We start from the raw sequence: 24,810 nt of genomic DNA on the forward strand, positions 1-24,810 counted from the left end.
GCCCTCTCTTCCCCTCTACTCCGCTCTACTCTGCTCTACTGCCCTCTCCTCCCCTCCACTCCACTCTACTGCGCTCTCTTCCCCTCTACTCCACTCTACTGCCCTCTACTCCGCTCTACTGCCCTCTCCTCCGCTCTACTGCCCTCTCTTCCCCTCTACTCCGCTCTACTGTCCTCTACTCCGCTCTACTGCCCTCTCTTCCCCTCTACTCCGCTCTACTGCCCTCTACTCCGCTCTACTGCCCTCTACTCCGCTCTACTGCCCTCTCCTCCCCTCTACTCTACTGCCCTCTCCTCCACTCTACTGCCCTCTCCTCCACTCTACTGCCCTCTCCTCCACTCTACTGCCCTCTCCTCCCCTCTACTCCACTCTACTGCCCTCTACTCCACTCTACTGCCCTCTCCTCCACTCTACTGCCCTCTGTGCTTTGATGTTTTTAATGTTCTTTTAGTTGGACAGGTCTAGACAGGACAGGTCCTAATTATCATTTCCTTAACTTCTTCAAACTTATCTTATTTTAACCCCTCTATTTTATTCTCTATTTTTTTTTCGGTCAGACAGTCAATACCGAGGTCTGAGATCCACGCTTTGTTCCCTCGTGCTGTGTGAATGACAGTAAACATCCGTCAGTCATACCGGCAGAGCTGACATGGCGACACTCAGGGGTTTTGGTGTTGGAATGACTGCTCCTTTCCTGTAATCTGGGAAATATCGCAGCTCACCTCTGAGTGCCAGACGGGTGTTTGTAAAGATGCTACGAGCAGCCAGCAAGGAAGCTGGAACACCGAAAGGCTGCAGGCAGTTCCTCTGACAGAATGACAGGATATATCGTGAACACTGTACAGAATATGGAGAGAAGGAGCCTCTCGCTCAGTCGCCAGGTGGGTAAACCTTTGCAATGCTGGGGAAAAAAATGGACGTTTGTGACCTCACAAGCTGGTGTTTGAGCCGTTATTGAGTGATTTCCGACGTGTGTTTCCAGCAGTGCACCAGCGGAATGAACGTGTGGGGGACCAACAGTTTGTTTCAACATGTTCTATTGAATATTTTTGCATTTCTACCAAATAAAGTATTAAAATCAAACATCATTATCATACAAAGAGATGAAACACAGACAGACAGACACACACACACAGACTCAAGAGCATCACGATGGGTCCTGGTCAGCTGTCACAAACCTTAGCACCAGCTTCTTGGTGAGTGTGTATTTGGGCTCAGGCATTTGTTTGTAGGCCAAGTATTCTCCTTTGCTGACCTCCCTGTTCACTCGGGTCAGGACAGTCAGAATATCGTCCTCGTTCGAGCTGCAAGACATCACATGCACTCACTGCGGCGCTCTCGACAGAACGAATCATGAAAGAACATTGTTCCTGCTGACAGAACACACCGACAGCACAGCAGACACAGATCTTATGGGACCGCCATAGCGTCACACGGTGCTCTGCAGTCCTAACTGGCAACTGAACATAGAATTTGTTAAAAAAAAAATCCAGCGACAAAAAAATGCAAAGGATGAGAGAATTCATCAGCGTGTTCATCATAAAACTGCACACAGCTGAGTTGTGGTTTAATCACTGAGGTGAATGTTTCCCGGGTTTATGGGTAAAGTTTCACAGAAACTTTTTCTAAGTAGAAAACTCTTCCTGATATAAAGCAGCGCTCCTGGCTCACCTTCCTGCTGACCGTCTCAGCTGCCTGCACAGCTCCTGGATGTAGATGGAGCCGGTGGAAGTGTGTCGGAACGACTTGCACTCCGGCACGGTGGCCATGCCAAGCAGGAAGTCTGCATCTGAGGGCACCGTCTCGCCGTGGAAAGGACCTGCGTCTACCTCCAAGAGGCTCAGGCCCTCCTCCAGCTCCACTCTTGGCTGTGGCTGATTCAGCATTGACCCTTTTTGGTAGCCGCTTCCCTGACAAGCTTGGATAAAAAACAGTTTGGGCTTCCCTGCCAAGGTGGGGGCTCGCTCACTGGTGAAGGGCTGAGTCAGCTCCCGTATCAACACCTGGATCCCATCGCTCCCAAAGACACATCCAATTTCCCCATGAGAGAGCACACACACCACCTGCAATAAGAGGCAAGGGTCAAATTCTTTCTTAAAAAGAACCTTCCAACATTTGTTGCTAAACCACTTCCAGGTACCTCTTCACTGGATACACAGATAAAATCAGCTTCAAGCAACCAGACTTCTACTATCAGCACGGCCTCACACACAGTTCTACTCTTTTAAAGGAATCTTTTGGGGGAACCAGCTCACTTGTCATCCTCCCCAGAGCCAGACAGCAAGACAGACCCCCTTCTCTGCTCTGAGCAGCCTCAGGGACCAGAGACCCCCAGAGACCAGGTGACTGCTACTGAGCTTTGCACAGTGAATGATAGTGAATGGGGGGTGTTAGCCTGCTTCCATCAAAACAGACAAAGCTAGGATCAGGGTTTAGTCTTACAAAGCCCACCATGATTAGCATCACACAGTAAAGTGCTCACTCTTAATAACTCCACCCTGCAGCTGTGTCATTTTAATGGTTCATTAATCTAATAATCTAATTATTTCATGATGGAAGTATGTGAAGTCCTAGTTTGTCAAATGCAGTCAAGGAATGTTTTAGAGAAAAGTGTATTTAATGACTTTTGACAGAGGTATGCTAACACTTCCCACCCACTACCATTCACTGTGCTAAGCTAACTAGCAGTCAGCTGGTCTCCGGGGGGCTCATCTCCCTGATGCAGCACAGAGAAGAGAAGAGGGTCGACAGTCTTCTTGTCTGACTCTGGGAGGACTGGTGATGACCATGTCCTCAGAAGTCACTTTGCCATGTGTCCTGTGGTTCGGTTTGACATTCTTCCTCCCTCCACTAGGTGATGCGGCTCAATCTCACTTTTAAAACGGCTGCACCGTTAAACAGTATTCCATAAAAGAGAGAAAACTACATGTATGGATGGGTGTGTGACACTCCTCACCAGGGCATCATCGTCCGAAAAATTCCTTTTGCTGAGGGTTTTTAGCTCTTTTTTCATGGCCACCGCAGTCAAGTCGTTACGCACGACGACGGTGAAGCCAAACTGGGAGAAGACTGAGCGAAGGGCCTCTGTGGTGGCAGCAAAGAGACAAACCGATAACATCCGAGGGGCCATCACACAGCTGCTGAAATACACCGACACCTACTTTCATCCTCCTGGGTTCCACCTCGTTTTCCCAGCTGTGATCCACAGAAGAACTCATTGTTGAGGATCATACACACGCCACGAGGGTAATGAGAGAGAGCGTAGTACTCTGCCTGTGACACACACGCGCGTCCATTAGGATGAATCATCGTTATAATGGCCGACCGACTGAATGTCTGAGTTGGACGGGTGGTTGGGTGAGAAGGTACCTGATTGTGCAGAGAGGCGGACTCTGTGCTTGCATCAATATAAACATGTTCTCCTTCATCTGAAGAACAAAAGCAGAGCAACAGTGAAGGGTTCATTATTCACCGCCTGGGTTGGGGAGTCACGGCGTACAAGGACGGGACAGGAGACTTACAGCTGGGGCTGGTCTCAGATATCGACAGAATCGCTCCTGAGGACGCAGGGGTGTTGTCGACTCTCTGTGTGAAAGAACTGAGGTCAATAAACTGACTCACTGCATGATCAACAGTGTATACACACACACACACACACACACACACACACACCTGGTTATCCATGCTGACATGAGAAGAAAATCTGCTTGGTTGCTGCTGGGTTCCACCTACAAACAGTACAATCATTTGATGAATGAGACACTGATATATGTCTATTTGTGTGTGTGTGTCTCTTACCTTCTTTGTAGCACTCCACTCTCTGTGCCAGTTGTTGATCGATCTCCACCAGTACTTTAAGCAGCTCATCAAGACGACTTTCTGACAGCAAACCCATCTTTTCCATCTCAGCAAACACATCCAGCACCGTCTGTAACAATCAGAGAAGACTTGGTGTGTCTGTGAAAAACCAAACGGCAAAGCTGAGAATGAGAACGTACACGTGGTAGCGCAGAGAACAAAAATTAAGCTTCAATTCTAATTTTGTTCGAGGCGGCTGGCCGCCCACCCTGCTCCCTCATCAGGGAAGTGTTGGACCTGCTCCATGCTAGAGCGGAAACGTCTGTTATAAACTGGCGCCAGGTACAAAACATTAAAGCCCCCTGCCCACTACTGTTCAGGCCCCCCTCGCACCACTAGAGCACCTCCAAGGTGTCCTGCTGCACAGAGACTCCTGCAGACCCAGGTTTTCCAGCCATTAGTGAGACAGGAGCTCCTCAGTGGGATCAGACCAGATGAGCTGTTCACTGCACACCAGGAGGACACACTGGCTGTTGGCTCCGCCCCCTTATCTAGCCAAGGTCAACCTCTGACTGCTGACCGACTGCTTCATATACACCTCCCCTGGACGGGTGTCACTGGAACGACTCAGTCTCTTATTTTAAAGTTGTGGCAGTGAAACTTAACTCCACAGAAGCTGAATTTGACCCAAGGCTGCCACCATGTAACCAGCAAGTTGAAAAGCTGGAAACTGGCGATCCACATAGAACTGAATATCCCTGCCGCGCCCTCCTCCACCACAGAGCCCTGAGGACTCCCTTTTCAACGCTCGCCACCAACCGTACCTGCTACACGGCTACGTTCCCAGACTGGAGTCATTGATGGGGCTGCTGACTGTTGAGGGCCCAAAGCCGTAAAGAAGACATTTACACTAAAAAGTTTAAAACATGAAGTCCACCATTTCTTACGTAACTGCAAGTGTGTGTGTATGTGTGTGTTCTCACATTGCACATTTCTGTTTGTCTTCTGCCCAGCTTGTCACTCAACACAAACTTAATCTTTTCCAGATTTTCTTGGGTGACATCCTCATAGATGTGGTACAGCATCACCCTGACGGACAGCGGGGGGGGGGGGGGTATTAAAGGCTGAGGCATTTAGGAACAACACTGGAGGTGCTATCAGCAGGCACCTACCTGTACCCTGGCAGCACAGGGTGCGCGTCCGTCTCCTCCAGCTGCCTGCTGTCCATCTCCAGCTGGCGGAGGAGGTCTGCCCGCCGGATGGTGAACAGCAGCTGAGACAGGAAGACGGCATTCTCCAGGAGACCTCTTTCCTCGAGTCTGGTGAACAGTTGCTTAGCATCGCTGATCTGTTTGAACGCACACAGAGAGCAGTGAGAGGGGCAACAGGACGAGCTGCAGCATGGGGGCGGCAGGAGGAGCAGATGTTTCAGTCCATGTTAATAATTATATATTTATAATTATCCATCCATCGTCCATTGTCGTCTTCCGCTTATTCCTTACTAGTAAGGGTCGCGGGGGGCTGGAGCCTATCCCAGCATCTGCGAGCGAGAGGCGTGGTTCACCCTGGACAGGTCGCCAGTCCATCACAGGGCCAACATAGAGAGATGAACAACCATTCACACTCACAGTCACACCTACGTTCAATTTAGAGAATCAATCAGCCTCGTCCCAAATTGATGTCTTTGGACTGTGGGAGGAAGCTGGAGTACCAGAGAGAACCCACGCAGGCACGGGGAGAACATGGAGACTCACACAGAGAAAGATCCCACGCCCATCAGAATGGGAGACTGTTGGTGGCACAAACTTGGCTTGCGGGTCCACAAGTTTTTAGGGGACAAAGAAGAAGTCCGCGGTGCATTGTGGGCCATAGGTTGCTCCGTAGGATGCACCTGAACCGTGTTAAGGCTGGAATTTAGGTTGCGAAGTAGGTCGCTACTCGTGCCAGTTGTGGTTTCGGACAGCCTACGACCTGCTTTGAGACCTGAACCCCTAACTGCTCCTGATGGCCCTGCGATGGACTGGTGACCCATCCAGGGTGAACCCCGCCTCTCGCCCGTTGACGCTGGGATAGTCTCCACCCCCCCCCCCCCCGCGACCGTGAACAAGAATAAGCGTAAGACAATGGATGGAGTTCAAAGAGATTTTCTCTCAGTTTTGGAAGTCAAAATAAATTCTGCTCAACAATTTTTCTCAGTTGATGAACATGGATGGAGAGATGCATGCACTGATCAGCCAAAACACTTTAACCACTGGCAGGCACCATGAGTAATATTGGTGATCTTATCACAGTGGCACCTGTAAGGGGGGGCGGGGCTAAACAATTGGGTCAGGATCTGCAGGTCTTGTTAGGTAGACCTGAACCAAACAGGATGGACAGACACAGGTTGATGTACTCAGGGAGCAGAGGCGCGGTGTCTGACCAACTAGGCGGAAAGGTGTCAGAACACATCTCAGCTTGGCGCCACATACCACAGCACGCCGTCAGAGGCCCCGTGGGTCCATTCCTGGCACCACTGCCAGGACTTCCACACTATAAGATGGCGGTCATAATGTTATGGCTTTGGGGTACTTGTGGCTGTACACAGTACATGAAGCACTACATTTAGGTTTTCGGGTATAGTAATAAGTTATCCAAAATAGTTAAAGTATTTATAAGTGGAACAGGAGAAAGAGGGATGGCGGGAGCCTCAATCCTGGCAATGAGACCTTGTAGAAAGTCCATCCATCCATCCATCCAGGCTCAGACAGGTAGGGGTATGTGGTACCCACCCCCTCCAGGCGCTTCCTGTTGACTACATCCCGACACAAGAAGCAGAGTGCAGCGACTTCAGAGGAATCCAGCTCCTCGTCTATGAGAACCAGCTTCAGCCTGTCCATCCAGCCCCCCCGCACTGGCCCCGGCCCGCAGCCCCCGGAGACAGACACAAACTCCGGGCGGGTAACAGCGAAGTGAGCCTGTAGGGGAGTCGCAGCATAGCAGCTTCAAACTAAAGCTGAACGTGACGTCAGCATATGAAAAGTTTTACCTTTACGTCATCTGTCACGTAGAGGGCAAACCTACAATTAAACCGAAATACCAAGTCATCGCAGGGCAAGACCCCCCTCCGTGACGTCATCAAAAAGTTTGATCTCAGTTTGCAAAAATAAAAATAAATACAGAAAGACCAAACTACAATTGTTTTTGTTGTTTTTAAAATCAGCCTTAAACATCGTCAAGTCAGTAAAACCTGAAGATAAACTATTACTCTTGGTAAAACCTGAAGATAAACTATTACTCTTGGTAAAACCTGAAGATAAACTATTACTCTTGGTAAAACCTGAAGATAAACTATTACTCTTGGTAAAACCTGAAGATAAACTATTACTCTTGGTAAAACCTGAAGATAAACTATTACTGGCGGTGGGCGTGAAGCATAGAGGCTAACTGACGCTGGTCCGCTGACGATAAGTTACACGAAGTTTTCTTGCGCGACGTTTAACCTTCACTTACCGCTGTTTGAACGACAGTCACGGTCAGAATGCGTCCAGAAAACGAAGGACGGGGTTCTTTAGGTGGCAAAACGTCTATTTCAGAAATAAAAAACTTCTCAGTGAAATCCTAGAAATTCATGGTGAGGGGTGATTTTCGCCGATGTCTCGTTTCACTATCAGGGGAAGTGAGCGTCGGTTTGTGTAGGCACTTCCGCTAACACCCGTCAAAATAAAACTTATTTTGACGGAAGACCAGCTCTCCCTCTATGACGTATGTGAGTTAATAACTGTTAAAGCTTTAAAACTTTTTTGGTCAGAGTAGATAAAAAATTAATCCAGCTACAGAGACTTTTTTTTAAAAACAATTCACTTTATTTTAATTTCATAAGCTTTGTTTTTTTACAGAGACCTCACAACTCAGGTGAATTTCAGAGTGATTGTTCTTCTCCACTATGTTTCCTATGAGAAGTCACCTATTGCTCAAATATACATTCAGTTCATAAACTAAAATGTAAGTTTTTGTGATAAACAACAATGTAAAAACACAGCTTTTTAAACGTGAGATTTCCCGGGTGGTGTGTTTTCAGAGTGAAGGGGAAGTCGAGCTTGGCTCGGGGGGGAACTGGCAGGAGAACGGGAGGAAATAATCTCGGGCAAACTGGAAGACATCATCTGGTTTCCTCAACAGCAAGAACTGCAGGAAGTCAGACATGAGGGCGCGGATCTCCGGGTGCTGTCTCAGGTATGAGGTGTGGTCTGCCTTCAGCTCCTCCTGTCTCACACACGCACACACACACGTGCAGGCAAGGCACAATGAGAGGCACATGAGCAAAAACAATAATCAGGCGCAGGAAGTTTGAATTGATGAGTCAAATATTATGAACATGACTCGTCACCTTTCTGTCCAGGAACTTTGAGTGCATCTGCATGTCTTCTTCCCAAACCAGAGGAATCCTCTCAAAACCTAAGATGCAAACACATGTATGAAGGCCACAGAAACTCAGTTATACACAGGAGGCTGTGTGTGTGTGTGTGTGTGTGTGTGAGTGTGTGTGTACCTCTCCCTTGCTGCGCTGGTACCTGCAGTAGTCTCATCATGACTGGGGAGCCCACCTGCCCTCTGCTGGCCAGGCGCCTGGTTCAGGAACACAAACAACCCTCTGGTGAATGTCTGGATGTCATCACCACTGCAGGCTGAACAGTCACACAGAGCTCAAGGGATTTGTCCAGCTTACAACTTTCGTCTGTACATTCTTGTACTGATGAATGAATGAAACATTCTGAAACAAGATTAAAAAAAAGTGGAAGTAGAGAAAAAAGACTAACGATAAGAGTTAATTCATCTGATTATTTGACAACTGGGTACCACAGATGTGGTTTATCTAAGGTTTAGAGTCATAATGGGAGTAATAAGCATCAATGGTTGGTTATCAATACATTTCTGACCTTTGTTATTAAATTGTTAAAAGTCAAACTCCAACCAGAGGCTGAGTCTTTCTTTCCTCTCTTCATCCTCCAGGACACTGACAGTTGTCGAGTCGGAGCATCAAGACGCCGCCTTCCTGACTTCTTTATCTTCTGATGCATTTTACTGACCTTTCTTATTCTGTTTCGGCTTATTTTTTTCTTTTTTCCAATTGTTGTCATTGTATTGCAAAAGCTTTTTAATATTCAATTCGAGAACTGTGAGCTCTCAAAGGTGGAAGTCACTTATTTCAGGGGTTAGTGGTTTTTTGTTTTGCTTTGTTTTTTAAGTAAAGTGGAATGTTAATGTTTGATCAAACCATAGAAAGTTTTTAATGATATTAAAACTATTCAGTGTAACTTTGACATATAAACGAGGTTCAAGCCTGTCAAGCAGTTCCACAGTGTGTGACCATTGAGGGACTTCAACCAGAATATTGGGGTGTATCAGCCAAAGCTTTTACTTCAAATGGTCCCACAGGCAGAACCACCAGAATATTCCTGTTTGATACTGCAAGAGAACTGCAACAGAGTACTTCTGAGGGAGAAGGAGCAGGAAAGGTGTTGAGCTTACCCATCAGACAGGAAGTAGCACTCCCAGGTAGCAGGGCCGTCCTCCAGGGAGTGAATTGTCCTCTGCACCCCAAATATCTCCACAGTTTCACCCTCAATCTCCATCTGCTTCACACCCAGCTCCCTCTAACCACAAGTGCACACAAGGTCACTCAGCGTTGGCTCCTTTCTACCACTACAACAAGACCAGGTGAAAGCTGGGGTCTGGCTGGTCGCTGGTCCCACGTGTGGAGCAACTGCTGCACGGATCAGTGTGTGGTTGTGTGTGTAGGGTGTGTTCCTGGACAGCCTGTGGTGGCTCAGTACTATTGGTCTCTGAGGGGATGTGAAGCGGCTCAACACATTACACGGTTCAGAGATGTTTCACTGCAGCTGGAAGAGCAAAACTTGTGGTGTTATAGTCATGATTTTGTGAGCCTTTGTGTAAGCCTGCTGACTCTGAATCCTGTAGGAGGCTGAAAGACAAACACACGGCTAAGGGTTTTACAGGTGTTGGGTCATATCACTACGCCAGTCAGGAAAGTAGTCCTGCGTGATTCTGAATTTACAATGTCTCGTAACTACAGAGAGTTATTTCATAATAAATGCTAGGCACAACTCTAGTTATATTTATACAGGTAAAGACTGACTTTTGAAAGACCACCATTTGTTGTGCTAAGCTAACTAGCAGTCAGCTGGTCTCTGCAGCTCTGGGCCCCCTAATGCAGCCCGGAGGAGAGAGGAGGGCCCGTCTTCCTGTTAGACTGAGGAAAAACTGTCCTGCTCCTTCAACAGAACCTACAAATATTTACTCACAAAGGAGGAGTGGATGATGTGTAATCCCTGGTCAAAGGAGATGAAGGTCATGTGGTCGGTCACCTTCTTCCTCAAGGCAATCAGACGCATCAGCAGCAGGTTGGAGCCCTCAGTGACCAGCCCTCGTAGGGCAGACAGAGGGTAGGACACACTCGCCTTCGTCACCTCCTATCACACACATTCACAAACACACTTACAGTTCATTTCAAAATCTCATCACTGGCATTGATCCCCACGCCACATCCTCAGAGTTACTGTCTCACATCGAAAGATTTGATCTCATTTTTTCAAGCTTTTCTCACCTCTCCAGCAGTGGTGACTTTATCAATCACCATCTGCCCGTCTCGTCGCACCAGGCGACACCTTTTGTCCAAACTGTGGTCCTCCAGCTGGAAAGGGGTCCAAATGTACAAGTAAAAACTGGAGGACGTGGCATGAAAGTAGAGCTCAGAAGAGGAGCACAGTTTGATTATGACCTGCCTTGACATACTCATGGTAGTCCTCCTCCAGAACCTCCAGCCCAGCACTGATGTAGGCTGGACAGAAAGATGTCAGAGGTCAAGAAACAGGACAGCTGGGGGGAGGTGGACGGTGTGTCCGGGCTGCCGGCCCTCACCTGTCACTGTGGTTCCACAGGGCGAGTGGTCTATGGCTCCCTGGCTCCGTGCGTGCAGCAGGATGCAGGGCTGCTGGGCTCTGCAGCCGAACTCCACCGTCACACTGAAACTCCCCAGGTGTCGGCCGCCTTCTGACACGGTCACCAGGCAGTCTGGAAACACACACCTGGACAGCTCTGCGGGCTCTGCGGGGAGACACATCGACAAAGCCGCCGACTGACACTTGTAAACACCTGCGCATGTGCCAGGAGCAGGTGCTGCTGCTCTCACAGCGAAAACCCACCAATGCTGGACATGAAGGCGAGAGCTTCGTCCGAGGCTCTCAGCTCCGCAGTCCCCGCCGAGGAAGGACCGGCAGGTGTCTCGTCTCCCGGCGGGTCCTCCATCTCTACCGGCGGCAGAATAGATCAGTCTGCGGGTAACTGAGTTGCTCTGCGGATGAAAAAGTTGAAGTAAAAAACCTTTGTTACAACGAAGTCGCTGTTTTTGGCATTTTAAAGGCAACAAGTCCGTTACCGTTATCGCCTACGCAGGTTCTTCCCGGACACCCTCAGAACAAGCCGAGGTGCCATGGCAACGACGCTGCCGCAGTACCGTAAAGAACCTTGTGTTTGCGCAATCGCACACAAATCCTATAGATTGTTCCACACTTTAATGTGTGTAGGCTTCGTCTAAGATACGGGGGAATGGAGAAGCTCTGAACAAAACACAATGAGTTCATATTTGTTCCAATCTCTTTGCTGTCTGAGATTTTTCATGTCAGCACACGAAAGCGCGAGAGGCAGCGAGTGGTGGTTTGGAAGATTCATATTTTCCTTGTTGCTTCAGATACAACGAAGCCCATGATTCTCAACCCATTCAAGCTAGGACCCCCAACACAGAGGAGCTGGTCTCTTCAAGGCCTCCCACTGTTCCAAGAGGTGCTTGAATCAATCTCTTTATATTTATGTTGCACCTTTCATATGCAAACTCCAGCTCAGTGTTTTTCATTAAACAATGAAAAGATGACATTGAGAAAATGCTTTCAAAGGACATTGAGAAGATGTCCATGTTTGTGACACCAATACCCAACAGAAATTGTCTCATGACACGTCACCAGTGGAGCACATCTGGCACCAGACTCTTTAGATCAGTTCACTAAGAGACCCAACGATCCCCATGGCGATGAGAACTGCCATCAACAGGCAGAACCATCAAGCAGGGCCCTGTGAGGGCGGCCATCTGCCTCCCCCAGCTGCAGGGCGCAAACGCCCTTCAAAAACAGTCCAATTATAATTTTTATATATATACATATATATATATATATATATATATATATATGTGTGTATATATGTGTATGTGTGTGTGTGGGTGTGTGTTATAACAACACAAACCATACTTAAAAAAGCACTTCCATTCTTAGAAACAATAATGGCCTCTTCAATAAATTTACTTCTTTTTTTTTTTTTAATTTCTGGAAATTTCTGACCCCCCGGGAGTCCCCTCCTCCACCCCCTGGTAAAACCTACCTGTCGTACTCATGCATCACCTGCTGGACTGATTTAGTGCTTCTGTTTGTGAACACTTCCATTCCAACCTCTTCTTTAACGCATGAACCCATCAGTCCTCATCAACATCTGACACAATTAACTTTATTAAAACAATATAAAGGCATTGATGCAATGTCATCTTTCAATATAACAGAGTCTTAATACATAAAAAGACAAATTTAAACCAATAAGAGAAGTATTTCCTCAGGCTTTTCCCTGAGGCGACTACACGTAATTTGGGTGTCTTGGTTTGTGGTCCTTTAGCTCCGGTTGTGAGGGGGTGGCAGCACCAGCCGCCTCCTCAGGGTGAACCTGACTTCAGGCATCTGCTTCACTGCACCAGGCTGCCTGGAACCCTCCTTCCGGCTTACATCATCGTTCACGTGGTGCAAGATGGTGGTGACGTCATCACCCCTAAAACAACATTAGTGGAACTGTCAGTGCCAGGTCTATGATCAGACATCATCAGGGTACCGGATGTTGAAGACAAAGTCAGATCACGCTGACGTGACGCACCTCAGACAGCCGTCTCTCAGCTGCTCACACACCGACTGGACAAACCAGCTGCCGTCGATTGTGTGTCGCATGGCTTTATAATCTTCCACAGTGGCAACAGCAACCAGAACATCAGCTTCCTCGGGGATGAAGAATAAACTGGAGTCATCAGCCTGAAGGTCTGGTAATAACGCTCCACGGTGCGTGTGAGCACCCTGGCAGGCCTGGATCAGGAACACTTTGGGCTTATCCACGAGGGGGGAGCAGTCCCTGAAGGCTCTCGTGATTTGTTTGATGGGTAGGGGTTTGAAATCAACCCCGTAGACCAAACCTTTTCCTCCGTGACTCAGAATACAGCAGACGAAGGCATCACCATGATTAGGCGCCACCTGAAGGTCGGCGAATTCACAGCCAAGAAACTCCTGAACGTTGAATTCCTGCAGTTGCGGCAAGTCCCTCAGAGAACTGAAGCACCGCAGGGCCCGTTCCATCTGGTCCTGGGTTTGGTCTTTACACATCAGCACCCTGAACCCCAGCCAGCTGAAGACCTCCGCCAAACTCTCTGCAGGAAAGCAAAAAGAAAGAGATCCAAGCAGAAGCAAACAGGAGAAACCAGGAGTCCGTCTAGTCTGGAACATACCAGCGTCTTTGTGGGTTCCGGCTCTCTCGGTTCCATCCATGAACCTGCTGTTGTTGATGATGAGGCAGAGGCCGGCGGGCTGGCTGCTCACCTCATACCGCTCGTCCTAGGAACAACGACAACAGCAGGATGGGGATCATCGCTGCAGCCGATCACCTTTCAACCTTCCTTTGCTTATCACTGGACGCATTTTACACGTACTTCTACATGGAAAACGTGACGATTTTAAGGAGAGGAAAAATAAATAAATAAATAAATGCATATAAAAGTACTTCTGGTTATGAACAAAACCTTTTCTCTATTTTCACACGTATTTACTCATTTCTACTTCTACTTATTTCTGTATTTACACACTTCTTTATTTATGTGTCTGCATGTATTAAAGCTAAAATGAAGTGAGCGTTCCAAACATCAGTCTGAGCGGGACTGGTTGGCCTGGACGTGTGGGCGCAGCTGCCTGGAGGGGGTCCGTCTGTATTCGGACCACCCGCTTTATTAACATAGGAACACAAAAAAATAAATAAATCTAGAGATGAACGATTAGATTCATGAATTATATGATAATAATATTAATATAATTACATAATAACAGCCTTTCTTTTTTCCAAGATGTATTTGTTCACATATTTAATGATTTATTTCTGTAATTATTTATCTATTAAACATACGCTTAAGTCTTTTGAAGCCCGTAGACGCGGTCCTCTGTCACATCTCACCACACGCCAAGAACGATGCTCGTCATTAGAAAAGTGTCCTTGCAGCCTTTGCTCTTCTTGTTCAACTGTTTATACGGGAAACTGACCAACAGAATTTAACAATCAGGAACAGGTACTCCAATTACCGATGAAAGTGTAAATGTCAGGCTGTATTAAAACTGAACTATTATTCATGATAGCAATGCTCATAAGCATTCATCTTCAATCCAGATGACGTTTGAATTTCGACTTCACTCGGCACACCGGCGAGCACAGCGGTCGCCCTCACGTTTTCCCGGCGAGGGACCCTTGAAGTTCCCCATTGATATTACGCAGGCTTTTACATATTTGAACACACAACATGTCTCAGTGACATTAAATGTATTTTGCAGGTCACATAAGAACTCAGTTTTAATTCACGTGTAATTAAACAGGATTTCTCCTTAGGGACCCTACATATTTAAAGCTTTAGAGCTTCTTTCCCTTACAGGAAGAAAAGCGACTAAAACCCTTGATCACAATATGATTTTGTATGTTTGTTTTTTTTTAAATGTGTTGAGTGACTGTTCTTATTATTCACTTATTGCTGTTTTACGTCTGCCCTGGACTGAAGACACAGTGTGGTCGGACTCACCCTCTTTTGCATCTTAGTCTTTGGTGAAAGATCATCTGAAAAAAAAATCAAAGTGATTATAAATCTAAACCAACATTTCTCTGACTATGTTTTGATGAAGCCACGGATGTCCATGTCAAACAGTCTGTGGTCCGGCGTGTGGAATGCGAAAATTAATGTTACCTCCGCGGTCTGAGCTGCACACCTGGACGGGTGCAGGTAAGAGGAGGGTGTCCTTCAGCTGGAGGGCCTCCAGGTCCGGGTAAGTGGTTCTTATGTCCTCATCCGTGTGCAGGAGACTCAGGAAGGCTTGGCAGGTGTTCTCGCCCTTGTTCATGATCCTATCCACCAGCGCGACCACGTGTCCCTCCACGTCTTCTTTGTTGATGCTCTTCAGGTTGTGGTACTCCCGTGCGGTTATGAGGCTTCGCTCATAGACTTTGTTGAGGATGAGTCTGGGGTCTCCGGACAAGGTCGTGTGAATGGCTGTTTTATGACGTCTTACGGTGTCTTTGGCTGACATGCTGAGTCTGACACACAAGAACACATCGAGTCACGTTTTACTCTGACTGACTCCATAGTCAGGCTCCGCACCCCGGCTTTAGCTCTGCCGAAGCATCGCTTGTATGTTTCCACGATTATTATTGTTATTATTGTTGTTATTATTATTATTATTATTATTAACAACCACCTAACTCAGTAGTACAGGCACACCGCTAATGTCAGATTCTTTTAACATGTGACATTAATTTGGCTGCAAAACCAGTGAGCAAAGATCAATAAGAAATTAGCCAGTGAAAAATCAAGCTAACTTCAGGCTAACTTCAGTCGTTTTACGATAACTTTTGCAATATTTACCTATCAATGTACTTAGAAATTATACCTCTCTGTACATTGAAAGTGAAGAAAACAGGGAAAGGATATAAGGAAGTGAAATAAAACACGAGCCACTCACTTTTAGAGTCGCAGTAGTAGGAGAATTATAGGAAAATGAAAGTTAAACCTGCCGCCGCTCGATGCTCGTCTATTCGTGCTGTTACGGTACGGGTGCTCGGAGCTGCCAAAAATGAGGAAAGGCGGAATTTCAGCTATAATTCATCACAATAATTTAAATGAATAAAATGCCATTGAATTGCACGTTAATAGAAAATTCAGTTGTTTAGACATGTTTTGTCCTCCTCGTATACTAGAGACGGATCAGCAAGTTTTAATCTCATTAAATCCGAATCATTGACCTGGCATAAAAAGCACGTCCTTCATTGTTCATCTTTAATTTTGAAGGGATAGCAGTTGAGGATGACTCTGGCTACTACTGCACCAAATCAATAGTTTTTCATTTATATCCAGAGCTTCTGACACAGTTTACTGAACACATTCATTTAAAAATAATTGATAAATTAATAAAATCCTCAGTTCAAGTCAATAATCCTCTGGTTGTTATCTCCATCATCAGGGAGGCTGGTATGCCTCAGACAAACAGGAAAATATTATTGTTCTTATTGTGTGCTACACGATTCCAAAGCAAGTGCAACAGGTTAAAATGTGTATAAATATGTATAAATACATGCAGAGGAACTTAAAGAGTGTAAAAGCTACATATTGGTAGACTGTACCGCTCTCTCTCACCTTTTCCAAAAGTGATCAGTTTAAGGTGAGAGGCAGGCAGCTGGCAGGGAATCTCCCCCTCCTCAGTCCACCAGTGGAACTCAGTCTGAGCTGCACACTTCCTCTCAAAGACGTTTGTGGGCGTTTGCATTGACGCGTTACTGTCCAAGCATGCATGTGCACGAGATGTGTGAGGGATTCAGGGAAGCAGAGGATGCAGCGTACACAGCGTGAACTAATGATACCACCATCTGCAGCTTTTTTAGTTGTCATGACGATCCAAGATAGTTCTGATCTCGGAGGCCCCTTTTTTCAACCTGACAAGGCTGTGTAACCTTTTCCTCAAATAATTGTGCTCAAATGTGCCAAAAATGGCCATGTAACCAGACATGCTGGCTTTACAAGTTGTGCCGATTATTTCTGGTTCCTGGTAGGGGGGCCCCTGGTCGTCTGGACCGAAGTCCGTAACGGTCATGAGGCACCAGAAGGGCTTTTGGTAGTCCAGGAGGTTCGGGGGAGATTCCGCTGGGTTGCTTCAGAGCCAAGCTGCAGATGGGAAAGCAAAAATCCCCCCTGTTGGCTCCTTCGGATGGACTGGCCAGCAGAGAGAGAGAAAGCGAGGGCGTCGGCCTCTGCTGTGTTTGCGCCCGTGTCAAGAGTGAGTGAGCGTGTGAGCACAAGACAGAGAGGAAATGTGGTTGACAGCAGCCATTTCACCCCAGTGCTCTGTTCTGTTTAGCAGGAAAGCAGGAGTTTCTGTGTCGTTTCTTTCTTTGAAACATCCCCAGAGTGAAGGCCATGCCTGCATTCATGGAGGACTCCGCTGTGCCTCAAACCTTTTGACTAAAAGTACTTTCCCTTTTTGAATCATTCGCTTTCATTGACCAGCAGGCGATCAGACCTGAAAGTGAAAGCGTCGGTGTCAGTGAGGTGTTTTTTTTTGTTTGTTTATGTATTGTTGTTCTTCATTGACCTAAAAACCCTGCAGTAGTAGATTTGAAAATGGCCGCTCTTCATTTAACTGCCGGCTGTGGTTGCACCAGCTGTGTATGAAGACTCGGTCCAAGTTCTGTCTTAGGATGGGTTTTTTGTGCTCCACACATTTAAGGTTGCGTCAGCTTCAGTAGTTTCAACATAGGCTTCAGCTACGGCTCAAATCTCTCACCTGGCTCTCAGTAGGTGTGAATAAAGTGTTTGTCTTGGTGCACAGCTTTGAAAGTGGGAATACGGAGGACCGAGCAGCCATGTTTGATGGTTTAACCTCTTTATTACTGGAGTCATTCTGTTTTAACCTGTCAGTATCACCTGATCAGGATGCTGTGTCCTAGGAACGTACCTTTCGTTGTTTTTTTGGGGTGAGTAGTTTGTGAGTTTGAAACTGTTAGCGTCTTTGCTACTGGGTCACAAAACATTCAGGCAGGAGGCGCATCAAGTTTCTGTGACAATATTTTGGTGAGCTTGGATGATGGGTCAGAGTTATTACGGTAAATTTTGTGTCTCAGTGGTTCAAGCAAGCAAACCAGGTTTAGTGTCAAACAAACTAGTTTCAACAGATGGTTTATTATGGACTTATGAAAATAAGCTAATATGGTTTTGCCAAACTTGACGTGGAGGTTGCTGTGTCTTCTCTGTCCACAAGAGGGCACCCAGACGCAACGAGAGGACGCAGGAGGAGAAAAATTGTCTCAGAAGAAGAGTTTCTTGTCTATTGTGTGTGTGGATACTATATCTTTATATATCTGTCAAGTTATTTTAGGTTTAATATCAGTTCCTGCCAAAACTTGAAAAAAAGGCTTGAGGGGTTTTCTTCTTGGTTTTATTTTGTAAGGATTGTGTTCTCAATGACAGATCAGTTCTCCAGTAGGAGAATAACAGTTGTAGTGTGATGTAGTAGTAGTATTGCAGTACCAGTGTCGCAGGTGGATAACCTTTTAAAGACACAAACACAAAATGAGTTATTGCTCAACATTTCAAATGTAAATTTCAAAGAAAATGAACATAACTTAAAGCCACAACCTTTCTCCTAACAGTATTTTCCTCAAATAATTTTCATTTCTCAAATCGTAATTCTTTTACTTTTATTACTTTTTACTTAAAATTAAAAGCAATGTGTAAAAATAAACAAACTCAAATTAATTATTTAATTTCGGATTTATTTCCCAATAAATGGTTCAAATAATTAACCATATATGTAACTCAAATCGTGCAAATGGTATTAGATACACTACTAAATATACTCCTGATTAAATATTGAACACAGGTTTGCGAACAGTCACACAATTACTCAAAATTAAACAACTAAATATACATATATCGTATAATTACAGAGGTTAATCAGTCAGTGAAGGCATCCTACTGGCTGATAGACTGAGACAGAGGTCCACCAACAGGTGTAGTAGGCCTGATGTTGCAAGAGGACCCTCACACACACACACACACACACACACACACACACACACACACACACACACACACACAATGTGAAAGGCTCCAATATTAGAGGTTAGTCATCTGAAGAACATTAAACTGACCCGGTAAAAACCACAGTCCTTGGCGTAACGTCCTCCTCGCTGCCTCTGACAGCTGTTGGCCTCACGACGGAGCTGTAGAACGTCTCCCAGTCTTTTCTGCAGCACTGCAGCTCCTCCAGTCATCGTCCTCCTCCGGCTCTGGGACGAATGCTGCAGAGAAAACACGCGACACTGATCCATGTGGTACAGCTCATTCCTGGACTTGTTCTTGTTCCTGTTAGCAGGAGGTTCAAGCTCACCTGAGACACCAAGAAGAGTGGGAAGACCTGGATCTCGTCCCTGGGCCCTCTTAGTCAAAAGGTGGCCCATGGACCTCAGGTCACCGAGGCAGCTCACTGTCTCATAGTGCAGTGTCCTCATCAGCTCCATCTTCTCCACGTCCTCTTTGTGTTGATTCAGCAGCTGTGACAAGATGTGGTCAGTGTTAGCATACAAGGAACAAAGGCTTCCATGAAATATCTTCAGGTTCTCTTCGTACCGTGTTACACACGTGTTCTTTGTTGGCTACTTCCTGCCGTAGGGCCTGAGAGTTGTACTGGGCCTTAGCGATCTGATCCTCCAACCTCTGTGGAAACTAAAGTGATGCCCAGATGTTGAGGTGGTGGAACAGGACAGGAACCACACAGGCATTTAAACTGAAGCTATGAACACCTGGAACTGGGAGGCCAGCAGCTCCACCATCCTGTGCTGCGTCTCAATGTGCTACCAAGAATGAGCGGCTGCATGAAAGACACAGATGCTGTTGCCCTGGTTACCAGCGATCCAAAGGTACATGATACAATCATGGATGAAGAAAGCTTCATTTGCTGTCAACCATTAAATATCAGGAAGCCATGCTGGACCAGCTCCTCCCATCCATCCATCTTCTTCAGGGACTCCGTGTGCCTCCTGCGGGTCTCGTTCAGGGCGCTTCTCAGTCGGTGTGTTTGGGCTTTAGCCTCACCCAGTTTACGCCGCGCCTCCATTTTCTCCCTCTGTGATTCCTGTAATGTCAGCATGTGAAACTTGAATATTTAGTCACGTTCTTGAAGGGAAAGCGTTTGTGAGAATGATGCTGGTGCTGTTTGAGGGAGCCACTAACCTGCCGCTGGGGCTCCTCGTCTTTGGGAAGATCTTCCAGCTCGTTTGGCCAAGTATTTATCCTACTAAGACCAAGTATGGCCGCTTGGGCCGTGGGCTGTTTAATATAGTATTTTGTGTACAAAGTATTTTAGATCTATTGCTCGGGTTAAATTAAGAAATTAAACAAATTAACCTGAAAAATTCCCTCCCAGGCCAAAATGTTATGCTGTGTGTGTTCACACAGCCTGATGGTTATAACTAATCAATGACAGTTCCAAATTGTGTTTCTACTTGTTGTTCTCTTGTATAACTAGTTCAGCTGTATTTCAGTTAGAATCTTTCCTCCTCTCCATCTTCTAGACGTATCCAAGTCCAGGTATGAGAGGCCAGCACAGCCTAAGCCAGAAAGTTGCCCTAAGACCTTCCAGGGAGGAGCCAGGAGAAGCTTCCTCAGCGACTGGTACAAATCTAGTCCATGGTTGGAGGAGTCGCAGTCAAAAGATGCCGCTTCCTGTTTCGCCTGCAGGCATTTTCCCCTCCCTGATGCTCCAAGGACTGTTTTCACCTCATTCGAGGGCGACTGTAACTGGAAAAAGGCCACAATGAAAGAAAGTGGTTTCTCTTCTCATGCCAGATCTGAAAGCCATGGAAATGCAATGTTTGCATAGACAGAGAACAAGAAAATTATGGACAAAAATACCTCAGTGATTGGACTCATGGATGAGCAAAATAAGAAACAGGTAACTGAAAATCAGTACTACATTAAAACACGAGCTGAGATTTTAGTTCTAACAGCCACAGAAAACACAGCCCAGCGGGGTCGCAGGGAGTCTCCTGACTCTGAAAAAAAGGGTGGTTTTCTAGCTATGTTAGATTTGCTGGGTAACCATAAGCCCATCGTTAAAAAAAGACTTGAACAAGAAGCTGGGAATTTAAAATATACCAGTAAAACAACACAAAATGAAATACTTGAATGCTTGGCTGCATCCAAGAGGTTAAAAGAGCAGGCAGTTTTCAGTGATTGAAGATGAAACTAAAAAAAGAAAGAGAAAAAAGAGCAAATATCATTTGTTCTGAGATATTTTTACAAGGGTGTGGTTCACGAGAGCTTTCTGGAGTTTGAAGCGGCAGAACGCCTGGCTGCTGCTGCCCTAAGTGACAAGATTATATGCTTTCTTGAGAAGCATGCGGAGGCTGCACGGTGGTGCAGTGGTCAGCACTGTGGGCTCACAGCAAGAAGGTTCCAGGTTCGAGTCCCGGCTCCATCACAGGATCTTTCTGGGTGAGTCTCCATGTTCTCCCTGTTCCTGCTGGGTTCTCTCTGGTACTCTGGCTTCCTCCCACAGTCCAAAGACATCAATTTAGGGACGAGGCTGATTGATACTCTAAATTGACCGTAGGTATGAATGTGAGTGTGAATGGTTGTCTGTCTCTGTGTGTTGGCCCTGCGTTGGACTGGCGACCTGTCCAGGGTGAACCCCGCCTCTCGCCTGTTGATGCTGGGATAGGCTCCACCCCCCCACGACCCTTAATAGGAATAAGCGGAAGACAACAAATGGATGGAGTACAAAGAAAACCTTGTAGGCCAAGGCTACGATGGCGCTGCAGCGATGGGGCACATGCAGGTGTCCAAGCAAAAATAACAGAAGTAGCCAAACATGCCTTCTGTGTTCACTGTAATGCACACTGCTTAAACTCAGTCACAGTCGACTCTAAAAAGACTGGCGGATGCGTGACACTTCTTCTCATTGTTAGAACGAATGTTTGTATTCATATCTGGGTCTTATGTGCATAACAGATGGCTGGAAGTGCGGAGGGAGATGTTTGATGGTGCACCAAGGGAGCTCCAGCAGCTTAGTGCTACACGTTGGGCCTGTAGGTACGTAGCATGACGCAATGTTATGGACAGGTTGGCTGCAACAGTACAGGTGCTTGAAGAGAGTGCATCTGAGAACCACCCACAAAGAGCTGTTGAAGCAAGAGGGATTGATCTGAATTTTGCTGGATGTCTTGTTCTGTTCCAAAAGGTCTTGAGTGACTCCAAACTTTGGCTGTTGAACTTATTGAAGCACTTAAAGAGACACCAGTCCAGTACTCAAGCCTCTTCGGAGGAGTGGAGTGAAACACTGGATTTGTGTCAACTTGGTCACATTGATACAACTCAGCAAAAACCATGGTTCCCGCGCGATCTTAAAAGTCTAAAATTCAACAATCCGAAATTTAAGGCCCTTAAAAAGTCTTAAATTTTGGTAGGAGGTCTTAAATTGACGTTACGTTTGATCTACCGTGTTAAAAAAAATGTTCCCGCAGGAGAGTCCGACAATGAAATCAGTTCGACCACAAATGAAAAATGATTCAAGGTGCGTATCACATTCGTGTGGTCCGAGTTCCGTGTTGCACAGAAAGTCGAGCAGGTTACATGTGGTGGATGCGCAGTGTGTCTGACCGGGTACCTAAAATGGGCGAGTGCCGATTCAATGATCTGTGGCTGGACAGATAAGAATTTAAATGCTGACGTAAAAGAGTTACTGGAAATCCGCACGAGCTTTGTGCTTTGTTCCAAAAAAAGTTCAAGAGGGAACATTGGGATAAAGGCTCTGGAGTCGCAAGCGACGTCCGGTAAACATGAGACACGAGTAAGAGGCTGCATCGAGCCGGACATCGAACATCTGACCCAGCACCTGCTGCCACACCTCCACCTCCTCCAGCGACCATGTCTTTTACCGCTGCCCAGGTTCCCAGGACCCCAATACAACATGTCACCGATATGCACACTAATTCTTACACACTGATTTTTCACTTTTAAATTATTTTTTTTTAAACTTTTCATTTCACTCCCCTACTCCAGTTGCCTTCTCTGTAGGGAAGGAGAGTGGCAGTGTTCATTTCTCAGTGCCTTAATAAATGGTGAAATTGAGAGTTCTGTATCAGTCTTTTTTCCACAGTGGTCGGTGCTGCTATGCATCATTGGAGATTCTTTTTTTTCATGTATCGATCCACTTGGTTCAGCACCACAACAGGCATTTTGTGTGTTGGGAAGCACATCCCAGCATTCCACTGATGAAGCTATCATATGGTGTCACGAACAGGTGTAAGATTTCATTCAAAACGTCTTAAAAAAGTTCTTAAAAGGTCTTAAATTTCATTTGTTGAAACTTGTAGGAACCCTGAAAAACCAAAAAGGTCAAGACAGACAGCAGAGGTGCTTCAGGATGCTGTCACCCACTCCACCGTGGGACAGCATGGACTTTCAGACAGCAAACACAGTTTTTGTGTCTCTGTGTGCCATCCAGTTCTGGATAACGCCACTGGAGAAACAGGAAGAAGATTTTCTAACACAAATTGTAACACTATGCAAGGTGTCCAGGCACTAAATCCATCAAGTCCCACTTTTTTGAGAGAGGAGGCTGTTCTTTTATTGGCTGAAGCTCACGATTCAAATATTGAGGATCTCAAACATGAGTTACATCAGACAAGGAGAGTACTAGACAGAAAAGAAGGGGGGAGAGGGGAGTCCTGCCACTCTAATGGAGTTCACTCAATTTTTGGACCCATACTGGGATGTTTTTTGTGAGTTGTCCTGGTTGTGTAAAATAGCAGTTGTTTTACCTGTGAGCAGTGCATCCTGTGAACGAAGGTTTTCAACTCTCAGGCTCATAAAGACCTGTTTGCAGTCTACGATGACAGAAAAGAGACCAGCGAGTTTGGCTGTACTCAGCATTGAAGCCAAACACACACAAGCTTTAGATCTGGATACGTTTGTGAAGCGTTTTGCTGAGCAACATGGAAATCGCCACATTCAGCTGTTACAGGCATGACAACTGCATGTTGTGGTTGCTAGTGAGCCTTTAAAAAACTGTTAAAATGATGACCTGATATGTTTGCATACGTGTGTGGATGAGTGGTGCACAAGCTTTTGCTTTTCTGAGTAAGCAATAAAGCCAGTGTCTCGTTTGAGTGCCATGACCCATTCATGTCCACACAGTGTATTTACAGTGTTCACCTCAGTCCAGCTCAGTCCACGGGTCCTCATGGGGACGTTTCTATGTAATAGTTTCCTTTGGACAAATGCTGCCTGCAACACTGCCACTCTGCCACAGTCAACAACTGTTTGCTTCCCCTCTCACACACCTGCCACTCATCATGGAAGCTTGTGTCTGTGACGACGGCCCGTCACTGAGGAGACAGCAGCACATGGCACTCAGTTACAAACCAGGTCACATTCCATATTCCCCTCTGCCATTGTGGTGAGTGCACGCACCACAATACAATCACAATCGACCATTTCCACCTTCCCTTACAGTCATAGAGTCAAGAAAACACACCACTACTGTTAAGGCAAAGTCAGGTTATTTATTCACTCACAATCCCTTAATTGTTTGCTGAGATTAACTGCTGTCTCGCTCCTCCACAGTCACTGGGTCTGAACCAGAGCTGCTCAGAGGGGCGGGGTTTTATAGGCAACAGGAAGTAGCCGTCTGCACTTCCTCTGCACAGGTGTGCAAATGGTGGGGCATACCATGTGGGCAGCCAAGTAATTAGGCAATTAGTTGTCTTTTGTTATGATTTTGGAGTTTATTTCTTTTGTACTACTGGTAGGGTTTTGTATGAGTTTGTTCTTGTTTATAAGGTCTTTTGTAGATGGCCTATTATGTGTCGTTTTCCCCTTTATTATGCAGTTTTGTTATCTGCCAGGTCATTATGGTTTGGTCCAGAGGGAGGGGCTTGGCACTTAAAAGTCACTGGCAACAAAGGTTCAGGTGGACTGGTGTTTGTTGGAGTTGAGGAGGAAGGACTAGGACTAGGACTAGGACTAGGACTAGGACTAGGACTAGGACTAGGACTAGGACTAGGACTAGGACTAGGACTAGGACTAGGACTAGGTTAGGGCTCACAACAGGTGTATGAGAAGGGTTTTTA

The 24,810-nt window shown here is 46.3% G+C and overlaps 3 protein-coding genes across 7 annotated transcripts; all 3 read right to left on the reverse strand.

Annotated features, from left to right (window-relative positions):
• Window positions 1–299: 299 nt before the first annotated feature.
• Window positions 300–7,461, reverse strand: casp8 (caspase 8, apoptosis-related cysteine peptidase). 4 transcript variants are annotated; one of them, XM_086202962.1, is made up of 13 exons: window positions 7,291–7,461; window positions 6,507–6,755; window positions 4,971–5,146; window positions 4,782–4,887; window positions 3,799–3,928; window positions 3,673–3,728; window positions 3,522–3,585; window positions 3,370–3,428; window positions 3,162–3,273; window positions 2,957–3,084; window positions 1,672–2,063; window positions 1,179–1,304; window positions 300–901 (listed from the first exon to the last, which is right to left on the reverse strand). In XM_086202962.1, exons 2-13 carry the CDS (start codon window positions 6,675–6,677, stop codon window positions 871–873), a joined length of 1,551 nt encoding a protein of 516 aa, XP_086059088.1. In that variant the 5' UTR covers window positions 6,678–6,755; window positions 7,291–7,461; the 3' UTR covers window positions 300–870. The 4 variants fall into 4 exon arrangements, with proteins under 4 accessions (XP_086059088.1, XP_086059090.1, XP_086059089.1 ...); XM_086202964.1 differs by having other exon boundaries at window positions 300–1,304; window positions 6,570–6,755; XM_086202963.1 differs by lacking the exon at window positions 6,507–6,755 and having other exon boundaries at window positions 300–1,304.
• A 180-nt stretch (window positions 7,462–7,641) lies between these two features.
• On the reverse strand, window positions 7,642–11,301 carry catip (ciliogenesis associated TTC17 interacting protein). 2 transcript variants are annotated; one of them, XM_086202966.1, is made up of 10 exons: window positions 11,237–11,301; window positions 11,004–11,152; window positions 10,720–10,905; window positions 10,584–10,639; window positions 10,406–10,492; window positions 10,167–10,271; window positions 9,310–9,434; window positions 8,330–8,406; window positions 8,168–8,235; window positions 7,642–8,043 (listed from the first exon to the last, which is right to left on the reverse strand). In XM_086202966.1, exons 2-10 carry the CDS (start codon window positions 11,104–11,106, stop codon window positions 7,855–7,857), a joined length of 996 nt encoding a protein of 331 aa, XP_086059092.1. In that variant the 5' UTR covers window positions 11,107–11,152; window positions 11,237–11,301; the 3' UTR covers window positions 7,642–7,854. The 2 variants fall into 2 exon arrangements, with proteins under 2 accessions (XP_086059092.1, XP_086059091.1); XM_086202965.1 differs by having other exon boundaries at window positions 10,104–10,271.
• Window positions 11,302–12,351: 1,050 nt separating this feature from the next.
• Window positions 12,352–15,740, reverse strand: LOC147261095 (caspase-8-like). Its single transcript, XM_086204828.1, has 6 exons — window positions 15,648–15,740; window positions 14,876–15,222; window positions 14,714–14,748; window positions 13,385–13,490; window positions 12,766–13,306; window positions 12,352–12,663 (listed from the first exon to the last, which is right to left on the reverse strand). Exons 2-6 carry the CDS (start codon window positions 15,213–15,215, stop codon window positions 12,510–12,512), a joined length of 1,176 nt encoding a protein of 391 aa, XP_086060954.1. The 5' UTR covers window positions 15,216–15,222; window positions 15,648–15,740; the 3' UTR covers window positions 12,352–12,509.
• Between the last annotated feature and the right edge of the window lie 9,070 nt (window positions 15,741–24,810).

Source organism: Aulostomus chinensis, chromosome 5 (genome assembly GCF_037954235.1).
Source record: "Aulostomus chinensis isolate RoL2024-O1b breed Wild chromosome 5, RoL_Achi_v1.0, whole genome shotgun sequence".
Taxonomy (NCBI): Eukaryota; Metazoa; Chordata; class Actinopteri; order Syngnathiformes; family Aulostomidae; genus Aulostomus; species Aulostomus chinensis.